This window comes from Acartia tonsa, chromosome 14 (assembly GCF_053477335.1).
Source record: "Acartia tonsa isolate MP-2025a chromosome 14, ASM5347733v1, whole genome shotgun sequence".
In the NCBI taxonomy this organism is placed as follows: Eukaryota; Metazoa; Arthropoda; class Copepoda; order Calanoida; family Acartiidae; genus Acartia; species Acartia tonsa.
The window spans coordinates 37,529,417-37,556,558 of record NC_137273.1 but is presented as its reverse complement, the minus strand read 5'-3'; the positions used below and the strand labels follow the sequence as shown (position 1 = coordinate 37,556,558).

Here is a 27,142-nt window from a genome sequence, read left to right as displayed (position 1 = left end):
ATATCTTATTATTATTACCCAAATGTGGGTTTAAAATGCCGTGGTAGATAAGTAACCTTATCTACAATAAAAAATCTTCAAAAAACTCCCTCAATTCTACAATTCTACCTGCTAATAAACTCAAACTCTTTTAGGATACAATTATGTTTGGACTGCAAGAATATTATGATCAAGTTGTTAATGCAACAAGAGCTTGCTTTCATTTCATCAATCAATATGTTGATATTGATTATATGTGAGTTTTTTAGTTTGGAGTACAGCTACTCTATATTTAGGGTACGTATGTCAGTCTCCATTCAACGTAGCGTGATACAGGAAGCATCATTCAAAAGATAATAGTTACCCATATTATAAAACGCAAATACTCTACGCAGCTTTATACACGGTATTGGGGCATCTCAAATAATCTAAATATATTTCTAATTATATTCATCAGGATTAATCTATTGACATTTAAACATAACATTTACTGAATATATCCAGAGAGAGAGAGGATAATAGGCTGTTTATTACACTAGTCCCCAAAGTTTATAATAACGTTTTCTTATTAAAACTTTAGTAAATTTTGATTGTCAGATTCCATAAGTTAAGTGTTCAAACGTTTCAAGTTTCAACCACAAATTTTAATGTTCAGAAGGGGTTATTATGTGTATTGTAGATGTACATCATCTTATTGGCCATTGTCTTATCCCGTAAGATCCCTGGAATATATCCTTAGAAATTTCCTATTTTACAGTTTACCATTCGACAACATTCGCTAAGCTTTGTATACATTAAACTTACGGCCATTGCTTTTATTTAATTAATCGAAATGTTGATTTTAAATAAAAGATGTATTAATAAATTTTTGTTGGTATTATCTTAATATTTTCCCTTATTTTTTCAAATAAGAAAATTACTAATGATTTTTTCAGCATAATAATGAAATATACCTATTTAGGTTGTGGATTCGATGGTTGTTAAGTCCAGTATTTCTTTGTTTTGTTATTCTTCCCAGGTATAAATAAGGTTATAGAACAGCTTCACTCAAAAAATGTTATCCTTTTGGGATGGGGGGGGGGGGGGGAATTCTTTTAGCTGCAATTTCTCTTGGGATGTTAGACATACCTTTCCCTAAATAGTTATAACCCTTCCCTGGACCTATAAGAAGCTATAAGGAGAGCCAATTCTTTTCAGCAGTTAGCGAGGTCTTTTGGTACAGACAGACAAACAAATATCATCTTGCTTTATTATTAGGATTATTTTATTTGTTCTAATTCATTTTTTGTATTTCAGTTTGATTCTTGTGTTCATTTACATCACATCAATCATCCTCTACATTCACAGATTTCATAGGCTTAGGCTTCTTAACAGGCTTCAGAATTCTGTTGAACAAGGTACATGTTTGTATTATTGACATGTAAGATACATCTATTTAGTTATGATATGTATATATAAACAGATTTCATAGGCTTAGCCAGCCTTCTTAACTGGCTCCGGAATTCTGCTGATAATTTTTGTATTACTGCGATCCTAGTATAGTATAGAAGCTATGCATTCGAAAAAGTATGGAAAGTTGAAAATAGCCTAAAACCAAACTTAGATATAAAAAGGGGGGGGGCGAAAGTGACACTTTTTGAAACCAAAACTAAAAGTCAAAGGAACTCAACTAAAAAAAGAGTTACAGGTCTGACATTTTGCATGGCAGTTGCTTTATAGGGGTACAATATGGAACTGTGAAGAAACGGCGGCGCAACCGCCGAAAACCACCAAGAAAAGGCAACAAAAATTACGGCGGGAAACGGCGGTTTTGGCGGTTGCGCCGCCGTTTCTTCACAGTTCCATATTGTACCCCTATAAAGCAACTGCCATGCAAAATCTCAGACCTGTAACCCTTTTTTTAGTCGAGTTCCTTTGTTGACTCTTAGTTTTGGTTTCAAAAAGTGTCACTTTCGCCCCCCCCCCTTTAATAGCTAAAAACAGCCATGGACCCATAAGAAGCTTCAATATAATGGAGAACTTGACCTGTTAAGTAGTTATCAAAACCTGAAGCTACAGACAAAAAAGATTAAAGAAGATAAGTATCAAGGCAGTCTTGTTTTAATTTGAGGATTAGATGTCTACCTAAATATTTTTTACATTGAGATACATTGATTTAGTTTTATATTACAAACAATAATATAGACTTTATAGACATCATAACTGTTATGTGAACTTGAAAAAGTAGATTTTTCTTCTTTGATAGGGTCTTTTTTCGTTGCGCTGTGTCTTAGCATTCAGTCAAATACGCTTAACTATTAAGTTAAACTGTTCTTTACTTGACTTAATGTGTACATACGAAATGGTCAAAATTATGAACGCATTTGACTAAACTCTAAAACACAATTTTACGGAAAATACGCAACAAAAAGGACCCTCTTTATTTTAAGGTGATTTCTGGAGTGCGGGAAGAGAAATAGTTGCTACCCTGTGGGACGCCCATGCTTGGTTATGGCATGGTTATGAGGTAGATAGATTGAAAGAAAAATAGATTGATACAGGAAATAGGTTACTAGATAGATAGTTTAACCCTGTGATTATGGCATTGTTATGAGCTAGATAGATGGATAGATCTGTTCTTAGATATATGCATTGCAGAGATTTAAGGATAGATAGATTATCTAATAAACATTCCAGTAATTCTTTAGACATCAGATTTCGATTTTAAAAGAATGTTTTCTTTTGTCTTGTTTTATAGTTATCTTCTATGTAGGTACTATTTTATTATCTATATTTAGTTGAAAGGACATGAACACATACCTACAGACACAGGATGCCTACTAGTCTACTATGATAGTACTATATCCATATATATTAGTATCTATATTTAGTTGAAAGGACATGAACACATACCTACAGACACAGGATGCCTACTGGTGTACTATCATAGTACTATATCCATATATATATTAGTATCTATATTTAGTTGAAAGGACATGAACACATACCTACAGACACAGGATGCCTACTAGTGTACTATCATAGTACTATATCCATATATATTATTATCTATATTTAGTTGAAAGGACATGAACACATACCTACAGACACAGGATGCCTACTAGTCTACTATGATAGTATTATATCCATATATATTAGTATCTATATTTAGTTGAAAGGACATGAACACATACCTACAGACACAGGATGCCTACTAGTGTACTATCATAGTACTATATCCATATATATTATTATCTATATTTAGTTGAAAGGACATGAACACATACCTACAGACACAGGATGCCTACTGGTGTACTATCATAGTACTATATCCATATATATTAGTATCTATATTTAGTTGAAAGGACATGAACACATACCTACAGACAGACACAGGATGCCTACTGGTGTACTATCATAGTACTATATCCATATATATTAGTATCTATATTTAGTTGAAAGGACATGAACACATACCTACAGACACAGGATGCCTACTGGTGTACTATCATAGTACTATATCCATATATATATATTAGTATCTATATTTAGTTGAAAGGACATGAACACATACCTACAGACAGACACAGGATGCCTACTAGTGTACTATCATAGTACTATATCCATATATATTAGTATCTATATTTAGTTGAAAGGACATGAACACATACCTACAGACTCAGGATGCCTACTAGTGTACTATCATAGTACTATATCCATATATATTAGTATCTATATTTAGTTGAAAGGACATGAACACATACCTACAGACACAGGATGCCTACTGGTGTACTATCATAGTACTATATCCATATATATTAGTATCTATATTTAGTTGAAAGGACATGAACACATACCTACAGACACAGGATGCCTACTAGTGTACTATCATAGTACTATATCCATATATATATTAGTATCTATATTTAGTTGAAAGGACATGAACACATACCTACAGACACAGGATGCCTACTAGTGTACTATCATAGTACTATATCCATATATATTAGTATCTATATTTAGTTGAAAGGACATGAACACATACCTACAGACACAGGATGCCTACTAGTCTACTATGATAGTATTATATCCATATATAATAGTATCTATATTTAGTTGAAAGGACATGAACACATACCTACAGACACAGGATGCCTACTGCAGGGCGACCACTACATACTATATATACTATTTATACTATATAGGATGAATTTGGATACTATATCATTATCATACTATATGACCAAAATTTACTATATATACTATATAATATTACCTTTATTTTACCAAAATTTACTATATATACTATATGATATTACATTTATAAAACAAAAACCGAATATTGTCAGTTTTGTGACAATGCCTCTTAAGGATCGTTTTGTCTTATTTTCACAGTAGGTTTTCTCCTATTTTTAGCCCCTGCGGGGCAATCATTAACATTTATCTTACCTAACCTAAAATAACCTATCAAAAGATACATTGATACAACAAAAATGCTTAAAGCTCTACCATAAGAAAGAGATGAAGAAAATCCCTTAAAATATATTTTTGTTTGTGATTATGTTTTAAATATCAGTTATTTTTCATAGAATTAACTTAAGGAGGAGGGGGAAGTTTGGCCACTTTCGCTTACTCCGTGATTATTGGGCTAGGTATTAATGTGAGACTATAGGATATTTGGGATAAAAGTTTACTTTTAGGTAGTAGTTCCCTTATATTTGATATTTAATCATTTTTGGATAGGTCTCAAGGTTCAGGTGCTGCAGGCTGGAAGGTGGTTTCTGCACAGGTGAAAAAAATTTGTTTGAAGATTTAGAGATCAACTTATTAAACAAAATATGAATCTATTTGAATGTTCTTAACATATTGGAAGAAAAAAATAAAATTGGCCTCCAAGTTCTGGTCTTGCAGGCCTCCAGGGCCCACTCTGGACAGGTAAAAATCAAATTTCTTATTTTAGGGATTCAACTTATAAAACAAAATATGTATCTTTTTGGATGTTAATAAAAATTTTAAAGAAAATATCTATTAAAATCGACCTCCCAAGTTCAGGTCCAGCAGTCCTCCAGGTCCACTTTGGACAGGTAAAAATTCAAATTTCTTGTTTGAAGAGTCTATACAGTCTGAACAGAATATGCATCTTTTTGGATGTTATTAACATATTTTTTTAAAAATTGAAAATTTGCCTCCAGGGTCAAGTCCTGAAGGCCTCCACGTCCACTCTTGACAGGTGAAAAATCAAGTTTATTATTTGAAGAGTTAGAGGTCAACTTATTAAACAGAATATGTATCTTTTTGGATCTTATTAACTTATCTGAAGAAAATATATAAATCAGCCTCCAAGTTCAGGTCCTGCAGGCCTCCAGGTTCACTCAGGCCAGGTAAAAGATTCTAATTTCTTATTTGAGGAGTTAAAGGTCAACTTATAAAACAGAATATGCATCAATTTGGATGTTATTTCTGAAGAAACAATTAAAATTGACCATCAAGTTTAGGTCCTGTAGGCCTCCAGGTCTTTTCTGGACAGAGTCTACATGGAGGCCTGCAGCACCTGAACCTGGAGGGCAATTGTATTTTTCTTCAGATATGTAAATAACGGCTAAAAAGATGCTTATGGTGTTTCATAAACTAACCTCTAACTCTATAGATAAGAAATTTTGATTTTTACCTGTCCAGAGTATACCTGGAGGCCTGCAGCACCTTAACCTGGAGGTCGATTGTTATTTTATCTGTAAACACATAAATAGTATCTTAAAAGGTGCTTATGTTGTTAACTGTACCATCAATAAGAAGTTTGATTTTCACCTGTCCTGAGTCCACCTGAGGGTCTACAGCACTTGGGCTATACTCAAAAAACGCCCATCTCAGAAAACGCCTATCTCAAAAACCTGGAGGCTAAATGTCATTTTCTCTTCAAATATGCAAAAAATATCCAAAAGATGCATACTTTGTTTATAAATTTACCTCTAACTCTTCAAACAAGAAATTTTAACTTGAAAGTTGCATATTCTGTTTTTTAAGTTGACTTCTACCTCTTCTAAGAATAAATAGATTTATAACCTTTCCAGACCTGGAAGCCTGCAGGACCAGAACTTGGAGTTTAATTTTTTCTTCAGTTATGTTAATAACATCCAAAAATATGCATATTCTGTTTTATAAATTGATCTATAACCCTTCAAAAAAGAAATTTGAATTTTTTACCTGTCCCGAGTGGACCTGGATGCCTGCAGGACCAGAACTTGGAGGCTGATTTAAATTTTTCATTCAGATATGATAATAGCATCCAAAAAGTTGCATATTCTGTTTTTAAAGTTGACTTCTACCTCTTCTAAGAATGAATAGATTTATAACCTGTCCAGTGTGGACCTGGAGGCCTGCAAGACCAGAACTTGGTGGCCTACTTTAATTTTTTCTTCAAATATGTTAATAACATTCAAAGAGATGCATATTTTGTTTAATAAGTTGATCTCTAACTCTTCAAACAGAAATTTTAAGTTTTTTTACTAGTCCAGAAACCACTTCCCAGCTAGCCTGCAGCACCTGAACCTGGAGACCTATCCAAAAATTTATAAAATATAAGTGAAATACTACCCAAAAGTAAACTTTTATCCCTGCAATGACTTATAGTCTCACATTAATACTTAGCCTAATAATCATGGAGTATGCGAAAGTGGCAAAACTCCCCCCCCCCCCCCCTATATGTGAAATTGCTTCAATAACAACTTTGCTTTAAGCTATTATTGATGATGTATATACTATGTATTACCTAATGATTCTAAGTCCGATACTATATCATACTATATGAGTAAAAGAAAATATACTATATATACTATATGGAAAAAAAATATATACTATAAATATACTATATTTTTTTTGTTTTGGAGTGGTCGCCCTGCTACTGGTGTACTATCATAGTACTATATCCATATACAGGGTGCGCCACAAAAAACTTTTCTTATTTTAAAAAAATTAACATAAAATCCTCAATTTCAAAGATTTTATTGAATTTTAAAAACTGTGAAGCAAACTAGCTATATGACTATTAGATTATTCAATAAAATCGCCGCCAGCCTCAATCACCGCCTCTACCCGCCCCCTGAACCGCCCCCAGACCCTGGTCACCATGTCCCTGTCCAAGCTGGCGAAGTTCTCCTTCATAGTGGCAATGAGGGAGGTCTTTGTGATATGGGCGCGTCTATTGGTTCATGCTTTAATGGCGCTCCAGGCCCAAAAGTCAATTGGATGAAGATCGGGCTGCTGGGAGGCCATATCTCCTTAGGGACGTGAGTAACTGCAGGATCCAAATTCACCCATCTTTCAAGCTACCCTTTGACACGGCGGCTCTCATTTGGGCCACAATTAAGCTAGAACAACGTGCAATACGTTTTTGGAAATGGCATGAAGATTAAGCTAGGGTTATCATCGCAACACATAGTCTAAAACGAGTTTTAAGGTTACAAATGGGCCCATGTAGTCAAGAACCGAGAAATTTTCACGAATTTTCACGATTTTTGACGTTTTTGACCTCTCAAAATCTGCCACGTTTCACTTTGATGGAGTACTACGGCTAAACCATTTCAGATAGAGAGCTCTAGTCTTTTTTAGTGTCTTACTTATGTATCTAACAGTATCCCCAGCAAGTTGTATAACTCTACCTCACCTACAGATGGGCTGAGGTCAGATTTAGTGGGCCCTAGTCAAGAATCCAGGGTAAACTATCAGCGCGTTTCGATTCTGCCATGTTGAACATAAGCGCTGCCAGCTTGGAGAACACGTCCTCCATTGTTTAAAATTTTTATGGGCAAAAAGATAACTACCCAAGCTTTTTATATTGTGGTCAAACGTCATGATTGGTCAAGTAGTTTTGGTGCTATGGCCGTTTGAAAAAAGTCCGGATTTATGTGGCGCACCCTGTATATTAGTATCTATATTTAGTTGAAAGGACATGAACACATACCTACAGACACAGGATGCCTACTGGTGTACTATCATAGTACTATATCCATATATATTATTATCTATATTTAGTTGAAAGGACATGAACACATACCTACAGACACAGGATGCCTACTGGTGTACTATCATAGTACTATATCCATATATATTAGTATCTATATTTAGTTGAAAGGACATGAACACATACCTACAGACACAGGATGCCTACTGGTGTACTATCATAGATAGTACTATATCCATATATATTATTATCTATATTTAGTTGAAAGGACATGAACACATACCTACAGACACAGGATGCCTACTAGTGTACTATCATAGTACTATATCCATATATATATTAGTATCTATATTTAGTTGAAAGGACATGAACACATACCTACAGACTCAGGATGCCTACTGGTGTACTATCATAGTACTATATCCATATATATATTATTATCTATATTTAGTTGAAAGGACATGAACACATACCTACAGACACAGGATGCCTACTGGTGTACTATCATAGTACTATATCCATATATATGTAAAATACGCCATAAGTACCTTTTTAACATTAACACTATAAGAATCTAATACCACTGCACATGGCCTAGCCACAACATACTTTCAAACTCTCTCTGAAAATAAAACATGAAGATTAACAATGAATAGAAACAGAAGGTAAAAACCCCAAGAGTGTTTTTACTCTCTGAAATATAGATAAACATAATGAAGTATTAATATTTTATTACAACAAACATAGTTAAAACTTGGCCTTCCTGTTACTACACCAGGTCATATAACTTGATCTTTTACAAACATTAATACAGATATCTTTGGCCTTCCTGGCACTTCAGGTACACAATAAATCTTTGGGCTTCCTGACACTTCAGGTATTAAATAAACTCTCCATCTAAAATATGTAGACACAATGAATCACAAACATTTATATCAATTTCTTTTTGTGACTCTTTTTCTTCCCTCCTTCATACAGAGAAACCAAAGCATCATACTGTTCTGAGATTCTGTCCAACTCAGCTTTTACTTGCTTGAAGCCATCATTAAGATAATCTTTGTCAGCCTTCAGCCGCTCAACATGGTCATCTAGTTCTCTGTTATCATACCTAGACGCTTCAAGATCATTCTCCAGATCTTCTATGATCCTGTTCTTTTCCTCAATGTCTCTGTCCAGATCATATACTTCCTTCTCATAGTCTTCAGCCTTGTCCCTCCACTCTCTACTTTCGTCTTCCTTCCTTTCACATCTATTTCTCCAATAGTCTGTCAACCCTTAGCCTGCTTACGTCATCTGTAAGGTTGTCTATTTCACGCTCTAAAGTCATCATATTATAATTTCTTTCTCTGTCCTCTGGACGCAAACTGATCCCTTCATCAGTTGAAGCTCTTGATACAGTTCTGCTGGTGGATGTTGAAGATGCACCAGAATATGCTGCTTGAGCAGCAGGGTCTGCTTCCATATTCAACCGATGCGCCACAGAAGCTCTCACCCTAACTATCATTGGATCATGTCGGGTCACTAGTCTCACGGCAGGTGTCCTACCTCTCCTGCTGAGCTGATTCATAGCTATTTCATTTACTGAAGCAGGACGCTCCCTACAGTGCTCAGGGGCTAAACCGCGACTAATTAAAATATCAAGCATGTAATCATCTGTTCTCCACCCAGGTGTAACATGTAGCGGCGGCGGGATTACTTCTCTCACACCCTGACGGCTTGCTGGCCTGTTGATGCTACAAAAACCAGTTTTGAATTGTTCAATCGTAAATTTTCTGATCTTTGCCAAGCCCTCCGATGATAAAGTTCGTCCTAGCCCCACCTTTGTTCTGTACTCTTCCCACATTGGGCCTTTACAATATAATGTGTAGCCACTACCTAAAGGTTTCATCAAAAATCTGTGCAAATTGAATGGACCCATGTTGTCCCGCAGGGTTTCTCTCCTTATGAAAACATTAAGCTCACCTATCTCCGGCCAAACATTACAATGTTCCGGGACAAAGTACATGGTAGGTACCTGTAACTGATGAACTCCAATTTTTCTGTTCTCTTCAAAGATTGTGCGTAATTCCCCTTCAATGACTTCACGAGCCAATCCTCCTGCGTAACGTTGATATATGCTCACAATTATTTTTTTAGGAACAATTGTGTCTCTTATGATCCTCAAAATCTCTTTGGTCGTATAAAAAAAAAATGGCAAGTGCAATGTTCTCCATTCTATTCCCAGATCTTTCACATTCCAATCACTCGGGGGCATGTTTAAGTTGGAGACGATTATCTGTAAACATGGCTTACCTTTCTGCTTGACATTCACAGCTACGGGAATTTCATTTGAGTTACCTTTCACAGGTTCTGGTTCAATTGTCATTTCTATGTCCGGGGTGTCATGAGTTTTCTCCTCTAAAATAGGAGTAAAAGGCTCCTGGTTGATATCCTCCTCAAAAACAGCTAGTTCCTCTTCTTCTCCAAAAATCATATCATGCTCCTCAATATTTAAATTTAAATCGCTATCTATGTTGAAAATTCTGCAATAAAAACAAAACAAAAATCAATCATCACTGTATTTTAAATATGTAGTGATAATAATAGACTGTGGGTATTTGATAAAATAGGGATAATAAAATATAAATTGCAGCAGTGCCAAAACAAATATTTATATACAAAACATACTTTAATCTTACAAGCTAAGAATAATTCCTTGAACTTTCCATATGCCAATACAAAAAAAAAATGTAGGGGAAAATAAAGACAAAAATAAACTTCTTATAATGAATAACTTTCATCATAAATAAATTAAACACTTAAACCGGTCTAGAATTAAACTTAACAAATAAAAAAATCTTCGTGTTTCTAATTGTCACTTCTAAAAAAAACACGCTAAATAAAATTCTGGTTCGGGATTAAAAAAAAACTTTTTATTTTTACATTAGCAAAAAAAAACTTTTAATAATGAAGAAACTGTTTAAGTAAGAAAGAAAATTATTTCCATTCGATACGCATGCCGTTTTGTTTACATAGTTGATGCGCCCGTGTGTGTGTTGTGAATTTGTTAGTTTGCGGCATTTATATAGTGATCCCAGATGCCCTAAAATGGCGCGATTTTTCTGTAATTTCGTACTTTTTGGCATATGGATAAAACAAAATTTAATTTAATTAATTAGTGCAAGATCTTCTGCACTAATCCTACCTTCTTGTAAGATTTGCAAAATTGGCAGTTTATCTACCCCTTTTTTGGTTAATACATCTGCAATCATGTGTTTCCCACGGATCCATTTTATTTCAGTGACCATCCCCTGTTCAATCTTTTCTTTCACCATTGCAATGTCAGCTCTTAATTCTCTCTCAGTCACTTCTGATTCAGAATATACGGCTATTCTGGCTGATCTGTTGTCTGTAATTGCCTTTATTGGTAAATCAAACTTTCCATTGGACAACTCTTTTAGTTGCTTGCGTATTCCAATAGCAGCGTCTAGTCCCCATACTAGAGTTAACGTCTCAGCACCTAAAGTGCTGTTCACTTTGTGTTTTATCTTGTTGCTCTTCCAATCAATGGGGGCACACAGACCTGTTTTAGTATCTACTATCAGAACAATGTAACCTCCACAACTGTCAGTCTTGTCGTTAAGATTTCTGAATGCAGCATCACAATAAAGCCAAATCTGTGCATTAGCTAGGTCTTTGATAGCTGAGATTTTTATAGAGGCATTGGCTTGTAGAAGTTTGGCAAGAGTCTTTTGCGCATGTGCAAGATCTTTCACTTTACCTCCTTTAAAGTGAGTTGACTGTTCTATTAAATCAAAAGAGAATTCTGGCGTTGTTGCTCGGACAGCCCAGTTCAAAATACCTGTAAGCTTCCTTAGGATAGTTAGTTCATCTTGAGTCATTTCATCCTCTTTCCTAAGTAATCTTTTGGCATCAAGATTAGGAACATCAATACCTTTGACGTAGTCTTTTTGGTCTAGAATGATACACTCTGCTGTCTGTTTCATTCTGAAACCTGTATACACAAATTCACCTACTTCAGCTTTGCCAACTTTAAATAGACTTAGAATCTGTGGCATGATTTCTGAATTAAAAAAAGTATTACCAGCATGCAAAAAATCATCCACATGCAAACCTATAAATCCTTGTAAACTCCCATCCTTGACAAGATAAAACAAAGCTGCATCATGACTTGACTTCTTGAAACCCAATTCTTGAAGCTTTCCTTTGACTTTTAGATACCACTGTCTTGAAGCATCTTTTAATCCATATAAACATTTAAGAAGTTTCCAAATTTTATCAGCTATCTTCGCTTCTTTGGGGGGTTCCACATGAACTATCCTCTCTAAACGTGATCCTTGGAGAAATGCAGATTTTACATCTGTGGTCTCTATTATCCAACTTAAAGATACAGCTAGCAGAAGTATCATTCTCATTGAATGTTTCTGAAGAGTTGGAGAATCTTTGGGAAATTCTTCTTCCTCTTGGAAACCACGAGCTGTCAATCTTGCCCTGACTTCATCCCCTTTTTCTGTCAAGACCCAAGTGGTGGTGATCCTATCTTGTCCTACGTCATCGACTATCTCATAAGTATCAAATTCTTTTAGTTTCTCTAATTCCTTGAACTTTGCTTCCATGGCTTCAGGAGAGTTTCTTCTCTCCCTCGGTACCATCACAGCTAACACTTCTTCATCAATCCAACATGTTAAAGCATCTGCATCATTCATGATTCTGATCTGTCTGTTATTGAGATTATCTGTTATTGTATTGCCATTGTCTAGCGTTACAATCCACAATGCTTCTTCATCCTCTGTTCTTGTACGTTTCGGGTCTGAGTCATCATCAAGTATCCTTACTTCACGTCTATTGAGATCCTCATTAAAAACATATCCATTATCCAGCTCCACATTGAACCATCCTTCATAAGGTCCTTTCCGTTTTCCTGCTCTATCAATGACTGTTGCTGGCTCCCATTTTCCATTTTCTCTGATCTCAATTCTGTCTCTCCTCACTACTTGCATTCCTGCTTTAATAAGATTTCCATATTCATCCTTGAGATATACCTTTCTTTTTCTCTTCTTTTGATTAATCTCTTTATCATTTTCTGATATAGGTGGTGCATTTGTTGGTTCATTTGATGAATCTGAATTGTTCTGTTCTATTGACTCTAGGGTATCAGAAGCTTCATCAATTGTGTTTGCTGTTTTTGAGGTTTCCTCCACATCTGCAGATACAGTTCCTGATCCATCACTATGTCCATTGATGTCTTTGATAAGGTTTCCATTACCTTTACTCCTTAATCTTCTTCCATAATGATCATCATTATCATAATCAAAAAGTCTCTTTTTCTGTCCTGCTTTCATCTCCTCACCATGTTGCTGAATTTCTTGCTGTCCTGCTTTAATCTCATCACTTTGTTGCTGAATTTCTTTCTGGATTTTATCATTGTCATCTTTTTCTAGGTTATCATCCCCATTTTTGTTGAATTCTTGTCCAACTTTCAGCACTCTGTTTACACTTGCTTTGTATCCTACACCATTCTGTACTATAGATAGTACCTTTCCATCCTGGTATACTACACGAGCAGGACCTCTCAAAAACTCTTCATTTTCACGCTTGAAATAAACAACATCATTCCTATGAAAAACAGTCAGATTACACCTAATTTTACTCTTTAATGCTCTTTTCAACCTTTCACATTTATCTTTCTTTGTAAAAGCTTCTCGGGTAGCATAAATTGCGTCAACGATATCCTTGAAACTCTTTCCTTGGTTATCATTATCCCAAGTAGCCGGGGGATCATTCAAAATATCAGGTAGTTTGATGTTTCTGCCAAAAACCAATTGATGAGATGAGAATCCCATGACATTGTTCATTGAATTCTTGGCCGTACAGGCCCAAGCGAGGGCTACTTCTAACTTGATTTGCGGCTGATCTCTTTTGACTGATCTTGTCATGACGTCAACTGTGTAATGTGCTTTTTCCATCATGCCGTTTTGCCAAGGACTTTTGGCACCAGTACAATCAGTCCTTATATTGAACTTGGCAGCAAGCGCTTTGATCTCTTCATTCTTAAATTCACCACCGTTGTCTGTGAGTATTAATCCTGGTGTACCAAAAATCTGAACCCAATTCATAAGCAACGCATTAACAACATCTTCTGGTTGTTTTCTTCTTATTATCGTAGCTGTAATGAATTGCGTGAAAGTGTCCATGATATATAAGATATAGATATTGTTTTTCATATCCCATACCTTTATATCCATAGCAATTGCTTCATTGAAGTCTTTGCCTAAAGGCATTGCAACCACCGGTCTATCAGGGTTTCTTCGCCTCATTAGGCACCCCTCACAATTATCTACAATGTCATCAATCATTTTTGAAAATGAATCCTTCCATTTTCCTGCTCCTTTTAACAAATCAACGAATGCTCTTTTCCTTTGATGCCCGAATTGAGCATGGATCTTCCTCAATGTTTTGAGTTGCACTTTCTCGTCTGCATTGTCAAGATCAACAACATGAGCTTCAGATAGTATTACATCATCATCATGAATCAGATCTACAATGTAATGACCTGCTGATGTTGTCTCTAGAATTAAAGGTTTACCTTTTATAAAACCTTTATCTTCTGCTAGATCTAAAGCTATTCCTAACTTTTTCATATCACTCTTTGAAATAAGTAATGGAATGTCTGAGGTAATAGTGTCAACTTCTAGAATGTTCAATTCCCCTCCTATTCTTACCGGCAATTTGTATCTTCCTTTAGATTTTAATGTGCCTTGATTGCCAAACATGAAGTTCCGTTTACTTGGCAGAGGCCCTTGAAGCTTCTCCTTCATTTGCTTTGGCAGAGAATTGACATAAATATCCATCCATTTCTCACCTGCGACCATGCTGGTACAGCAGGTGTCAAGCGCACCATGATTGATCGTTTCAGATGTAAATCTACTTAATTCATCCTTATCTGCAGTATACAGATTCACGCAGAAGGCACTTTCACTATCAGATTCATTCTTGTCACTTTTTGCATCATCATTGTCTGACAGTTCAAAATAGACTTCCTTTTTCTCATCTGAGCCCTTTTCAACCATTAAAACTTTTTGAAATCTTTTGTTTCCTGCCTTGATGATGTTCTTCTTTTGTTCCTTGTTCTTGTTTTCTTGATTCTCAAAAGCATGCTGACAGTTTTCTATCAAGTGCAGAATGCTTTTGCACGCTAAGCATTCCATAATCTTTCCGTCTTTACCTATTGGGTTTGCTTTGCGTCCTCCATAAGATCCAGAAACTGCGTTTGATTTCTTGTGATCATTGTTGCCATAGTTTTTGGTCTTTTTATAACCTTTTGAAAATGAGTTTCTCCCTGCTGGGGGTTTCCAACCTTTGGCAACTAATACAGGGTGCGCCACATAAAACCGGACTTTTTCTAAATTGTAAACAAATTAACATAAAATCGTCAATTTTAAAGATTTTATTAAATTTTAAAAACTGGGAAGCAAACTAGGTATATGACTATTAGATCATTGAATAAAATCGCCGCCAGCATCAATCACCGCCTCTACCCGCATCCTCAACCGCCGGCAGTCCCAGGTCAAAATGTACCTGTCCAAGCTGGCGAAGTTCTCCTTGATAGTGGCAATGAGGGAGGTCTTTGTGGTATGAGCACGTCTATTGGTGCATGCTTCAAAGTAGCTCCAGGCCCAAAAGACCATTGAATTAAAATCGGGCTGCTGGGAGGCCACATTACCTTAGGATTGTGAGTAACCGCATGATCCAAATTCACCTAACTTTCAAGCTACCCTTTGACACGAAGGCCTTTATTTAGACCACAGTTGAGCTAGAACGACGTTCTATACCTTTTTGGAAATGGCATGAAGATTTAGCTAGGGTTGTCAGCGCAATCCATAGTCTAAAATGAGTTTTTAAGTTCCATATGGGTCTTTAACGTCGAGAACCGATAAATTTTCATGATTTTACATGATTTTTTGACGTTTTTGACATCTCTAAATCTGCCACGTTTCACTTTGCCGGAGTACTACAGCCAAGCCATTTTAGATAGAGAGCTCTAGTCTTTTCAAGTGTCTTACTTATGTATCTAACAGTATCCCCAGCAAGTTGCATAACTCTACCTCATCTACAGATGGGCTGAGGTCAGATTTAGTGGGCCCTAGTCGAGAATCCAAATTATATCACCAGCGCATTTCGAATCTGCTATGTTGAACATAAGCGCGGCCAGCTCGGAGTACGAGCCCATCTTCGTCCAAAGATTTTTTTGTGCTAAAAGGTCATTACCTAAGCTTTAAATAGTGGGGTCAAACGTCCTGATTGGTCAAGTAGTTTTGACGCTATGACCATTTTAAAAAAGTCCGGTTTTATGTGGCTCACCCTGTACTTCATGCTGTTGTTCAGACATTTCTTCTGACAGAAAAGCACTTTCTTCTTTGACAGAGATTTCTGACAGAGAATTTGTTAGCATTTCTTTCAGCTTTGTCTTCATTCTTTCGTAAGTTTGCCCTTGTTTTCTTTGAATTCTATTGTGCCATAAATAACTTTTAGATCTCTATCTTCAATCCTGCCGGCAATGAGAAGCATGAAAGCCAGACAGCTGTCTGTAAATTCCATGCCCATTTCCTTTACTTTTTTCATTCTTCTGTCAAATTCCAGAATGTACTCTCCAAAGTCTTGTCCTTGTGGTCTATCAAATCTTGTGAAGTCTCGTAAAGTCTTAATTTCTTGTAGGATCGGATCTTTCTGAAGTCTCTTTTTAAGGTATTCCATTATCAAAGTAACTCCTTTTGGATTATTTGTAATATTTTTAAGCCTAACATTTTGTTGGACTTCAGTTCTTAATCCTTCAATATTGAATCTAGATGAGTTCATGGGTATTTCCATGAATAGTGCTGGTCCTTGTTTGTGAAGTGGAAGATCTGTGGTTGCAGACCACATCTCCACACACTCTTCAAAATCATCATAATCATTGAAATCATCTAATTTTGGAATTTCTATGTTGTTTCTTCCCCCTTCATAATATTTATATTCTCCTCTTTCTTCAATTTGCGAATTTTCAACTTTCGCGGTTTGCGATTTTTCCCGTTCCTTCCGGGTCGTTGTTTTATCTGACTCTTCTTTGTCCGACATTTTTATCTGAGATCCCTGTCTTGGGGTTTATTTGATCTTTTTACCTTCTTAATATATTTTTAAAAAAATTATTTATATAAAAAAAAACTTTAGGATATGCACTGATTTTTTAAAGAAAAATAAATAAAAAACGTAATTTTAAGTAAATTAATTTAATTAGAAAAGAAATTAAAAAAAAACTTGCTTACGTATTGCCTTACTATCTAACAAAGAAGACGACATTTAAAAACGACATTTATCGCGAAATTTGTTGCCTTTAGTAGTATACTACTTTCCCGGCTTTTGTGTTAAAAGAAATAGATTTGTTCTTTTTCTATCCTCGTTCCGCTTCGAAGAAGAAAATTTATATTCTTTTTATCTAGATTTTTTATTAAAACGCAATTTGAACTTGTACTAATGTACGCTTTGATCTTTGTAACTTAAAGTTACTAGCTTGCTATTACGCTATTAATAGACTTTATAAGAAGAACTTATTCCTTGATCTTCATTTGTTTCCGTCTCGCTTTACGAAAATAATTGTTTATTACGCTATAAAAGTTCTTTTCTAAACCAATAACACTTTGTTGGTTTCTTTTAGAGCTATTATATTTATATACGTTTGACGCCTTTAAACTATATATAAAATAAAAGCACTTTTACTCTTTGATCTTTCTTTTTCCGTTCCGCTTTACAGAAAAAGAGTGTTAAGTTCTGTTATTTTTTATTTCCTTTTAGAAGCCGCTATATATAACTAAAAGCTTATAAAAAAAACTTGAACTTCATGACTTCCAAGAAGTCACTATTAAACGCCTTTAATTATGACCGATAATTTTTGCTAAGATTCAATCTATTAAATTGCTTGACCTTCGTGCATTCCTACTTTTACCAAAAAAAAATAGAAAAAAAAGAGAGATGATTTATGTGTTCTACTATGCCATGTGTGTTTTATATCAAAAAACTTATGATGTGCCGTAGACCGTTTTACAACCGTTGCAAAGCTGCTACCATTGTAAAATACGCCATAAGTACCTTTTTAACATTAACACCATAAGAATCTAATACCACTGCACATGGCCTAGCCACAACATACTTTCAAACTCTCTCTGAAAATAAAACATGAAGATTAACAATGAATGGAAACAGAAGGTAAAAACCCCAAGAGTGTTTTTACTCTCTGAAATATAGATAAACATAATGAAGTATTAATATTTTATTACAACAAACATAGTTAAAACTTGGCCTTCCTGTTACTACACCAGGTCATATAACTTGATCTTTTACAAACATTAATACTGATATCTTTGGCCTTCCTGGCACTTCAGGTACACAATAAATCTTTGGGCTTCCTGACACTTCAGGTATTAAATAAACTCTCCATCTAAAATATGTAGACACAATGAATCACAAACAATATATTATTATCTATATTTAGTTGAAAGGACATGAACACATACCTACAGACACAGGATGCCTACTGGTGTACTATCATAGTACTATATCCATATATATATATTAGTATCTATATTTAGTTGAAAGGACATGAACACATACCTACAGACACAGGATGCCTACTGGTTTACTATCATAGTACTATATCCATATATATTATTATCTATATTTAGTTGAAAGGACATGAACACATACCTACAGACACAGGATGCCTACTAGTGTACTATCATAGTACTATATCCATATATATTATTATCTATATTTAGTTGAAAGGACATGAACACATACCTACAGACACAGGATGCCTACTAGTGTACTATCATAGTACTATATCCATATATATTATTATCTATATTTAGTTGAAAGGACATGAACACATACCTACAGACACAGGATGCCTACTAGTGTACTATCATAGTACTATATCCATATATATTAGTATCTATATTTAGTTGAAAGGACATGAACACATACCTACAGACACAGGATGCCTACTAGTGTACTATCATAGTACTATATCCATATATATATTAGTATCTATATTTAGTTGAAAGGACATGAACACATACCTACAGACACAGGATGCCTACTGGTGTACTATCATAGTACTATATCCATATATATATTAGTATCTATATTTAGTTGAAAGGACATGAACACATACCTACAGACACAGGATGCCTACTAGTGTACTATCATAGTACTATATCCATATATATTAGTATCTATATTTAGTTGAAAGGACATGAACACATACCTACAGACACAGGATGCCTACTGGTGTACTATCATAGTACTATATCCATATATATATTAGTATCTATATTTAGTTGAAAGGACATGAACACATACCTACAGACACAGGATGCCTACTAGTCTACTATGATAGTACTATATCCATATATATTAGTATCTATATTTAGTTGAAAGGACATGAACACATACCTACAGACACAGGATGCCTACTAGTCTACTATCATAGTACTATATCCATATATATTAGTATCTATATTTAGTTGAAAGGACATGAACACATACCTACAGACACAGGATGCCTACTAGTGTACTATCATAGTACTATATCCATATATATTAGTATCTATATTTAGTTGAAAGGACATGAACACATACCTACAGACACAGGATGCCTACTAGTCTACTATCATGGTGCTATTCCTCTGGATTATTATTATCTAGTGAACAGAATCCTACTAGTCAAGGAATTACAGATTAATTAAAAATGTAAATGCTTCTAAAATGGGGCTATGATTTTAAGCACCTTCCAGCCGTGATATTAAGTATTTTTTCTTTTGAAAGGTGCTTAACATCACTTGCTCTCATTCGTACACATTACGGCGTTGCTACAAAAGATTATAACCTTATAAAAGATCTAAAGTTACCCCTCAAAAAATGTAAATTACAATATTTATAAAAGTTTAATTAGTTTTAAAAAAGGGATAGATGTACTATTTTTAAATCGACAAAAACACTAGAAAAAAATAATAATTTTACACAACATTTAAATAATATTCTGTAATGTTACCAGGGTCTGATGGTGAAGTCTGTCGTAGACAGATGTTTATTTAGTATGCCGGGACTCAAAATTGTCCTAGACGTTTTTGGTTGTACAACAGGAAAAGATAATTGCATTAAGACTTGATTACGCTAAGGCTTAAACAGGGGTGTCACTGTATATTCTGCACAAGATTTATTTTTTTCCCCGGCTACAAATTTTTTTGTTTCCCCCCCTAGATTTTTCTCACTAAGTAGGGGGGAAAATGGAAAAATATTTAAAGAAATCTATATTTTTTTTATTTTATCCCTCCTACCACACATTGTTTTAGTTTTTTCACCAAGGAGGGGGGGGGGGAATGAGAAAAATGTTTTCAGATTGCTTAATTTTTACATTTTTTTTTTCCCCTCCAACCACTTATTTTTTATTCCCCCCCCCTCCCTGAGCAGGGGATCCCTTGTAGAATATACACCCCTGGGCATAAAAGTAACTGGATGTCTACGTGTCTGTCTGTCTGTTCTTAAGGAAAACGCTCAACTGTTATCCTTCATAATGTAGCTTTTCATTGGCCTGGAAATATTTATAACTATTTTGGGGAAGGGTTACCACCCTCCCAAGAGAAATCATTAAAAAAAAAATAAATAAACTCCTGAGTCCTCCCCCTCTCAAAAAAAATCTTTTAAAAACTGCAATTGAAAATGCGGGTGGGGGGTGGCTAGATATGTTAGATATCATCCATCTAAAATTGGTTGAATCATTTATTTTTCTAAAAGCTACTCAAATCTTAAATGATATTTAATGCATTTATTGAAACCTTAGGAACTGTTGATTCTTTAGCAGAAGAGCTTTCAAAGGGCAGCACTCTTGGTCTTTCCCCAGGTATATACACTAATAGATAGATAGACATATAGACAGACATAGAAGGACAGATGTTCAAAAGATGCATAGATTCTTAATAGGAGATCAGTCGAAAGGAATGACTTTTGTTAAGACTTCTTGAATAAGTTTGGTTTCATCAATGTAAAAAGTGTAAAGAATTAAAAATGATCTCCCACAAAGTGCCTGTCGTGCATTAAAACTCATTGTTTTTAAAAATAATTGAAAATTGAGGGGGGGGAGGGGTTAGCTTTTTTTCTTTGTCTAACCTTTGCGTTTGGCCCTAACCATGAAGGGTTATTCATTACCAATTAGAATCCAACTTAACTTACCAAATTTAAGAAACAAACAAACGATTTTTTAACATACAGGGTGTCCCACGTAAACTGTTTTTTTTAAACGCTTATTACTCTCCTAATATTTGAGCTATCTTTGTAAAATAAAAAGTATTTGGCAGCAAACTACTGACCATTTAATGATATAGTAATGAAAAATCCGCAAAGTTAACAGAAAAAAATCTACAAGGTAATACATAACAGGCTGATTTTAGTGAATATAAGACTAATCCACAAGAAAAATATGCCTTAGTTAACTTTTAAAGCAGCTGGTGGTCAAACGGTGGATCACAAAGACTTACTCTTACATTATAAGAACTGGCATTGTAGTCTAATTTAAAAAATCTGGTATATTTCAGGTTTTTGTGTGCATTTAAAGCGAGCTCACATGAAAAATTAACAAAGAAGATCAATATTATGCCTATTTTTACATATTGTTCACTTATATTACACTTCAGATTCTTGAATATTGAGAATTTCTAGTATGCCATGTCAAGATTGTTCTATTTTTGTGCTTAGAAAGTCTGAGCGACCAGCAGTTTGGACCCAAACTAATCTTAAAGTTCACAAAGCAAATATTTTCTTGTGGGTTAGTCTAAATTCAATAAAATGAACCTCTTATGTAATACCTCGTAGATTTTTTCCTGTGGATTTTGTGGATTTTTTATCATTATCCTATAAAATGGTCAGTAGTAGGCTGCCAAATACTTTTTATCTTACTAAGATAGCTCAAAAATTAAGGGAGTAATAAGCGTTTCAAAAAAAACAGTTTAGGTGGGACACCCTGTAGGAGTGGGACGCCTAAAATTTAATCATAGAACAATAAAAAGCAGTTGGAAGAAAGTTAAGAGAAAAAAATCTAACCTAATTCATTATGTAAAAAAAACTAGCCCTTATTTAGGTGGCATTTATGAGGCGCAGTTTAGTGATCACTATTACAAAGTTGAATGGCGGAACCGCCTCGGATTCGCCCGAGCCGCCATCAAATCCAATGTACCAGTTCTACCTGTATTCACTGTCAATATCAGAGAAGCTTTCCGTACCTTACCCTTTCTAGGTTGATATGACTTTACAAATGCATGATGGAATGCTCGACTAAGAAAAACGCGCGTACAATAAGTGTTTTTCGCGCATTAATGTACGCTGCGTAATAGATAACTGACATATTTCTGGTTTTTTTCCTTTTTAAATCAGGGATCTAAAGGTATAGACAATGATCGATAAATTATCATCCTCAATGATGATACACAAAATTACCCCTTCTGTAAATAAAAATAAGTTGTAAAATTGTTTTGATTTGAAATAAGTTATGAAATGTTGGAAGTAAAGTCAAATGCTCCCAAAACAGGATCAGTGTGGCATTTTATCTACATGAAAACGCGGCTTCCCCTGCGCCCGCTGTTTGGCGGGTTTCCGGTCAAATTGACCACCTACATCGGTCAGCCCATCTACCCGGAGCCGGACACCACGCCGGAGCAGTTTAGAGATAAAGTCAAGGTAATCAAAATGTAACAGGATGTTTGGTGTATGTCTTTGTGTGTAGCGAAAGACCTCTGAAACGTTATGATTCTCTTTAACAGAAAAGATTCTCATAGATCTAGGATAGGGTTATAACTATTTTGGGGAAGGGTTCTACTTACAAATGAAATTACCCTTAAATATAAAAGAAGATACTTTTTTAATATATAATTTTTTCAGCATTAATATTTTTAGTTAGCCAATTCCAACGCTGCTCATACTTGGAAAATACTTGTAGTTTTAATTTTCATCGCCCTAAATGCATACATAGATATTCTGAATTCATATCACTTTTATTTTCTGTATTTCAGGCTGGTATAGAACAGCTGATAACACAGCATCAAAGAGTTCCTGGAAAAATTCTACCCAGCATTGTTGACAGAGTTTGGAAATCTAGGGCCCATACTGACTAAGTAATTGTCCAAAATATTCTACATACATGCAGCTTAAAAGGTTCAAAACTCTACACAGCTACCCCAAATAACCTAACCTAAAGTAACTAAAAAACGAAAAATTAACCTCTTCCTTTGTTTATTTGATTTTAAAGGTAAGGTGGGCTGGTGTGCTCAATAAAACACTTTGGTGGATAACGCCAATAATCTTCTTATAATTTTCTGCATATATTATTCAGATAAAAGCTAGCTGTACTTAAATATTGTCAGAAAATCAACAAAATGGTATAAAAATCAAATAATATGGGGGGAAAAAGTATTTTTATTTTTACCAGTGCTTAATAACTAAATCTACCAAAAAATTAGTGCCACTTTTATTAAGGGGGGGGGGGGGTTTTAATGCAACCATCTCGTATTCAGTGAGCAAATGGCACTTAGAATTCGAATTTCGAGCTGAAATTTTGCATGGGTAATCCTTGGTAGGTCTATTTTCCCTAAATCGAACAAAAAGTTGGAAAAGTAACGGCTGGCGGCTGCAGCTCAGCCGTTTAGCCGTTTTTGGCCTATTTTTAGGGCAAATTCATCATTATTTACGTAGGAATCAACTTTTTAAAACATAGTTTTGGTTTAATTCATATTAAATGATAGCAATAACCATTTTTTAAATTTCTAGTACCAGCTGCTAAACGGCTAGAACCGGCTGAAAACGGCTGGGAGCGGCCAAGAGTATGAAGAGTAGATAGGGCTTGTGACATGTCTAGGGGTAGGTTTTTATTGGTGCTGAGCTCAAAAATACTACTAAAAATAGTGACGGCCAATCCATATGGCAGCTGGGTAACAGCTGCAGCTCAGCTGCGAGAGTCCAAGAGTAGAATGAGTAGATAGGGCTTGTGACGTGTCTAGGGGTAGGTTTTTATGGGCGCTGAGCTCAAAAATGCTATCAAAAATAGTGGTGGCCCATCCATGTGGCAGCTGGGTAACGGCGGCAGCTCAGCTGGGAGAGTCCAAGAGTAGAATAAGTACATAGGGCATGTCACATGTCCAGGGTTAGGTTTTTATGGGTGCTGAGCTCAAAAATACCACCAAAAATAGTGATGGCCAATCCATGTTGCAGTTGAGTAATAGCTGCTGCTCAGCTGCGAGCGGCCAAGAGTAGAATGAGTAGATAGGGCTTTTGACGTGTCTAGGGGTAGGTTTTTATGGGTGCTGAGCTCAAAAATGGTACCAAAAATAGTGGCGGCCAATACATATGGCAGCTGGGTAACAGCTGCTGCTCAGCTGCGAGTGGTCAAGAATAGAATGAGTAGATGGGGCTTATGACGTGTCTAGGGGTAGGTTTTTATGGGTGCTGAGCTCAAAAATGCTACCAAAAATAGTGGCGGTCCATCCATATGGCAGCTGGGTAACGGCCGAAGCTCAGCTGTGAGAGGCCAAGAGTAGAATGAGTAGATAGGGCTTATGATGTGTCTAAGGGTAGGTTTTAATGGGTGCTGAGCTAAAAAATGGTACCAAAAATAGTGGCGGCCAATCTATATGGCATCTGAGCAACAGCTGCAGCTCAGATGGGAGCGGTCAAGAGTAAAATGAGTACATAGGGCTTGTGACGTGTCTTGGGGTAAGTTTTTATGGGTACTGAGCTCAAAAATGCTCCCAAAAATAGTGGCGACCCATTCATATGGCAGCTGGGTAACGGCTGCAGCTCAGCTGAGGGAGGCTAAGAGTAGAATGAGTAGATAGGGCTTGTGGGCTGTAGCTGTTACCCAGCTGCCATGTGGAGGAGTATTGGTAGTATTTTTGAGCTCAGCACTCATAAATACCTACTCCTGGACACGTCACAAGCCCTATGTACTCATTCTACTTTTGGCCGCTCCCAGCTGAGCTGCCGCCGTTACCCAGCTGCCACATGGATGGGACACCACTATTTTTGGTAGCATTTTGAGCTCAGCACTCATAAAAACCTACCCTAAGACACATCACAAGCCCTATCTACTCATTCTACTCTTGGCCGCTCCTAGCTGAGCTGTAGCTGTTACTCAGCTGCCATATATGGATTGGTTGCCACTATTTTTAGTAGCATATTTGAGCTCAACACCCATAAAAACCTACCCCGAGACACATCACAAGCTCTATCTACTCATTACACTCTTGGTGGCGCGCAGCTGAGCTGCAGCTGTTACCCAGCTGCAATGAGCTCAGCACCCATGAAAACCTACCCCTAGACATGTCACATGCCCTATGTACTCATTCTACTCTTGGCCTCTCACAGCTGAGCTTCGGCCGTTACCCAGCTGCCATATGGATGGACCGCCACTATTTTTGGTAGCATTTTTGAGCTCAGCACCCATAAAAACCTACCCAAAAACCAGCTGAGCTTCGGCCGTTACCCAGCTGCCATATGGATGGGCTGCCACTATTTTTGGTACCATTTTTGAGCTCAGCACCCATAAAAACCTACCTCTAGACACGTCACAAGCCCTATCTAATCATTCTACTCTTAGCCGCTCGCAGCTGAGCAGCAGCTATTACTTAACTGCCATAGGGATTGGCCGAAACTATTTTTAGAAGCATTTTTGAGTTCAGCACCCATAAAAACCTAATCCTGGACACGTCACATGCCTCATATACTCATTCTACTCTTGGCCTATCTCGTCTGAGCTGCGGCCGTTACCCAGCTGAGCTGCGTCCATTACCCAGCTGCCATGTGGATGGGCCTCCACTATTTTTGTTAGCATTTTTGAGCTCAGCACCTATAAAAACTTACCCCTAGACACGTCACAACTTCACAAGCCCTATCTACTCATTCTACTTTTGGCCGCTCGCAGCTGAGCTGCAGCTGTTACCCAGCTGCCATATGGATTGGCCGTCACTATTTATAGTAGCATTTTTGAGCTCAGCACCCATAGAAACCTACCCCTAGACATGTCACAAGCCCTATCTACCCTTTATACTCTTGGCGGCTCCCAGCCGTTTTCAGCCGGTTCTAGCCGTTTAGCAGCTGGTACTAAAAATTTTTAAAAATGGTTATTGTTATCATTTAACATGAATTAAACCAGAAATATGTTTTAAAAAGTTGATTCCTACGTAATTAATGATGAATTTGCCCTAAAAATAGGCAAAAAACGGCTAAACGGCTGAGCTGCCAGCCGCCAGCCGTTACTTTTCCAACTTTTTGTTCGATTTAGGGAAGATAGACCTATCAAGGATTACTCATGCAAAATTTCAGATCGAAATTCGAATTCTAAGTGCCATTTGCTCACTGATTACGAGATGGTTGCATTAAAAACCCCCCCTTAAATGTAACATTTCTAAAAATATCAGTTTCGTGTCTCGTTTTTTTGTGCCAATCTTTAAATGTGTTAGGTACATTCAAATAAGGTTTAAAATGTTTACAAAGCATTTAAATAACTCTTTCAAAAAAGTTATAAGTATTTTTTATTATTGTTCGTTTATTGTAAAAACAACAAATAAAGAAATAACTTTTTGACTCGTGGAAAAGTTGGTAGGCATAAATATTAGATAAATTTGTTTTCGAATGTTTATAAACATATTTTGATAGATCACAATTGCCATATAATAAAATATCATAATATCAAATCATATATTTCTGGCCCAAAATAAAAATGAACAATATTGTATTTTTATTAAAAATAACTGCATTTTTATAACTAATCAATATCTTAAACATTTCTTTATATTTTCTTTATAATAATATATATTTTTCTTTTTAAGCAAAGCTACTTTACAAGTTTTATGTTATATCATATGGTCTGTATTTTCGCGAGAGAAACTTTGGATCTACTGCAGTTCACGGTAAAATATTGCTGGTAAGCAATATTTCCAAAAATTTATGAATTTTAAAGGCTGCTAGCTGCCAAACAGCTGAACGTACAGATCATACCCGCACACCATTTTATGCGATATAAGAAGGCCTACAAATAATCTGGAATAGCCAAGATCCAATTATATTCAGGGAAAGCTTCACTGAAGAAAAAACGCGTAAAATAGGTCTTTTTCGCGCATTTCTCTGCACTGCGAGATAATTATGCATTAT

General features: G+C 35.8%; 1 protein-coding gene across 1 annotated transcript in view; it reads left to right on the top strand.

Annotated features, from left to right (window-relative positions):
* LOC145306649 (DGAT1/2-independent enzyme synthesizing storage lipids-like) overlaps nt 1–26,533 on the top strand; it is a 28,269-nt gene extending 1,736 nt beyond the window's left edge. The window contains exons 3-12 of the mRNA XM_080148946.1: nt 135–235; nt 941–997; nt 1,276–1,376; nt 2,409–2,485; nt 19,567–19,678; nt 20,005–20,094; nt 20,793–20,849; nt 22,083–22,238; nt 22,530–22,678; nt 23,011–26,533. Coding sequence (XP_080005072.1) covers nt 135–235; nt 941–997; nt 1,276–1,376; nt 2,409–2,485; nt 19,567–19,678; nt 20,005–20,094; nt 20,793–20,849; nt 22,083–22,238; nt 22,530–22,678; nt 23,011–23,112 — 1,002 coding nt within the window. The 3' untranslated portion in view covers nt 23,113–26,533. The remainder of the gene's footprint in view (nt 1–134; nt 236–940; nt 998–1,275; nt 1,377–2,408; nt 2,486–19,566; nt 19,679–20,004; nt 20,095–20,792; nt 20,850–22,082; nt 22,239–22,529; nt 22,679–23,010) is intronic.
* Nucleotides 26,534–27,142: the final 609 nt, after the last annotated feature.